Source organism: Ptychodera flava (genome assembly GCF_041260155.1).
Source record: "Ptychodera flava strain L36383 chromosome 23 unlocalized genomic scaffold, AS_Pfla_20210202 Scaffold_24__1_contigs__length_23054250_pilon, whole genome shotgun sequence".
In the NCBI taxonomy this organism is placed as follows: domain Eukaryota; kingdom Metazoa; phylum Hemichordata; class Enteropneusta; family Ptychoderidae; genus Ptychodera; species Ptychodera flava.
The window spans coordinates 21618867-21621283 of record NW_027248278.1 but is presented as its reverse complement, the minus strand read 5'-3'; the positions used below and the strand labels follow the sequence as shown (position 1 = coordinate 21621283).

At 39.4% G+C, this 2417-nt stretch overlaps 1 protein-coding gene across 1 annotated transcript in view; it reads right to left on the bottom strand.

The window, feature by feature from the left end:
* LOC139124441 (zinc finger protein 665-like) overlaps positions 1-1552 on the bottom strand; it is a 4172-nt gene extending 2620 nt beyond the window's left edge. The window contains exons 1-2 of the mRNA XM_070690575.1: positions 1273-1552; positions 54-176 (exon numbers count right to left, since the gene is read on the bottom strand). Of these exons, the coding sequence (XP_070546676.1) occupies positions 54-176; positions 1273-1474 (325 nt within the window). The 5' untranslated portion in view covers positions 1475-1552. The remainder of the gene's footprint in view (positions 1-53; positions 177-1272) is intronic.
* Between the last annotated feature and the right edge of the window lie 865 nt (positions 1553-2417).

The window sequence follows — 2417 nt, the reverse complement described above, 5'->3', positions numbered from 1 at the left end:
AAGAAATGACAGTGTAGCTTGTAAACTTTTTTAAAAAAAATAGATATACTTACCAAGATTTGACAGAGTGTCGTGTTGATACTGATTCCATAGCAGTTTTGATGAGTTGTTGAAGTATTCCCCAAGATCCTCCATTCTGTCAACCATCTTGATTTCTCCAATAATTCCCCGGCACACTAGAAGACAGATAATTTAGTCAGTGAGGGCGGTGAGTGACCTCCAGTCTTGAAGTCCCTGAGTACTAACTCTCACGGAACTGATGAATCATGAATCTCTCAGTACATCCCATTCAATTATGTGCAGTGGGTACAATAATTTTTATACAGAAACAATGGGTTACAGCATCGCTATAACAATCCAGACTTTCAATTATCATACAGCTGGCCATTTTCATTTCCCATGTACGATGCATTACCTTATCGAGGTATTTTCGCCCACTAATTTGATGGAATACTCTGTGACAGGTGGCCACACCCACTGAATTCTGCCGAGTTGAATTCTTAAACAAAACATACATTTCTCTTGCAAAAAATGCTTAATTCAGAATTCTAGTTCACCGTCTGAGTCCCATAATAAATTTTGTCACCTTTATAAAAAGTAAAGCATACATGTATACATACATACGTATACATACAAGATACAATTTTTTTCAGATTCAGACAATGTTTTAGAAACTTTTACACATTTTTCTCGAACTTTTGATCAAAAACTGTAACCAATGAAAAGTTGTGTCCATTTGCTCTAAAACTGTATAAAAATACCGAAAATTCTTAAAATATGCTAAAATGCTGCCCTGAAATGTTGGAGGATAGAGGGACCAGTGTGGTGGGATCAATCATGGCTCTCAAACAGGTAACACCGCAATTAGCATTTCAAACGAAAGGTCACCAAAGGTCATGAAAGGGCTTCTTAAATCCCCAAATCTCCACCATAGCCTTCCCAACCAGGAAATCTAACAATAAAATCCGCGTTGCAAAAGTGTAGTTCAGTCGCTGACATGCAAATCCATGTCAAGCATGTCAATAGCTTAGTCAGTATGGCAATTCTCCGACTTGCCATGCTGGCATACTTTTGACAAAATGTAAGACAGCTCGACAGTTCGACACGTGAACGTGCCAGCTAAGTTTAAACAAAGTTTAGTAAACAATCTCGTTGAAGCACCCACTGACTCCAGATCAAGCACCAAGCTCTGATGCAAAGATAATTTATCTGGAGTCAAATCTACCCTTAGAACAACCATAACTTATCTGATATTCGACTATTATGCCTTACCTAATGGACTCAACATGGTTCGATTCACAGACTGCACTTCGCAAGGGTCAACCCCTGGAAGAGGCATGTCATTGCCACTTCCAAACTCGTGTCCTGCATTATTACAATTTCGCGCCCCGGACAAAACGCTATCTCGGCGGTCTCGGAAAATTATTTCTAAATCCTCGCCAAATGAGAGATTAAAGTCTCCCTCTTCGTTCATCCTGGAAGCAAAGCTTGCGTCTTGCAGACGCTGAAATCTCTGCGCCGGAAACGAGACAGCGTGGCTCAACCCAATAGTGAAAAGTGACCCTGGAGACTGAGACCCTCTAAGTTACTCAAAAAGTAATCTCAGCTCTTTAAAACAGATTAAATTGGACATCTCTTTACATCGGTAATGTCGAAAACCTGTTGAAATTTTTGTCCTTCTCATTTATTTTAAACTAAATCACAAGTTGCTTGTGTTTAATTTCAAAAGGAGCAACAAGCTCGCAAACTCTAGGGCTCCAGCTGTGCGTCGGGATTTTTTTTATCTGTGACATGGAGGTTCTTCATCCAAACACAATCAGCTCCCTACGTCACATGTAATGATGTATATATATCACATCGAGTACCAACTCACCTGTTCGCCGCATGGCAATCACCTCAACAGACTCAAAGTTAGTGCGACTTCAGTGGTTAATTATTGACAACACGGTTTATGTATTTCAGACAAAACGTGGCCTTCAGTTTTGATGGATTTTGGATGTCTACAGTCTAGGCCTGCTATGATAAGAAATTCCAAAGAAGAAGCGACCTCGTTTTCTGTTTGGAAACTCAGCAAACTACAGTAGTTTTCTGTGATATTGCAGACGGCCATCTTGAATTCGAATGAAGAAAATTCAAAAGAAACCTGTCTGCAGACTTTTTTTTTTGACAAGAGGATTCTTGTCCGCCCCAGAATTCAGTTGTCGAAATCAGACATCGTACACATAGGCCTATGTGTTAAAAACTGATAAATTCCACTATAGCCACGTCAGAGCTTATGTGTTGGCAGCAGAATAATCTTAATTAGGCCTAGGATCTTTTACAAACAGAAAATAAAAATCTGGATAAGGCCAAAAGAAAAAGTAAATTGTGCTGTTCCGATAACATAGTTTTAAAAAAATAGGGTAGGTAGGTCAGCA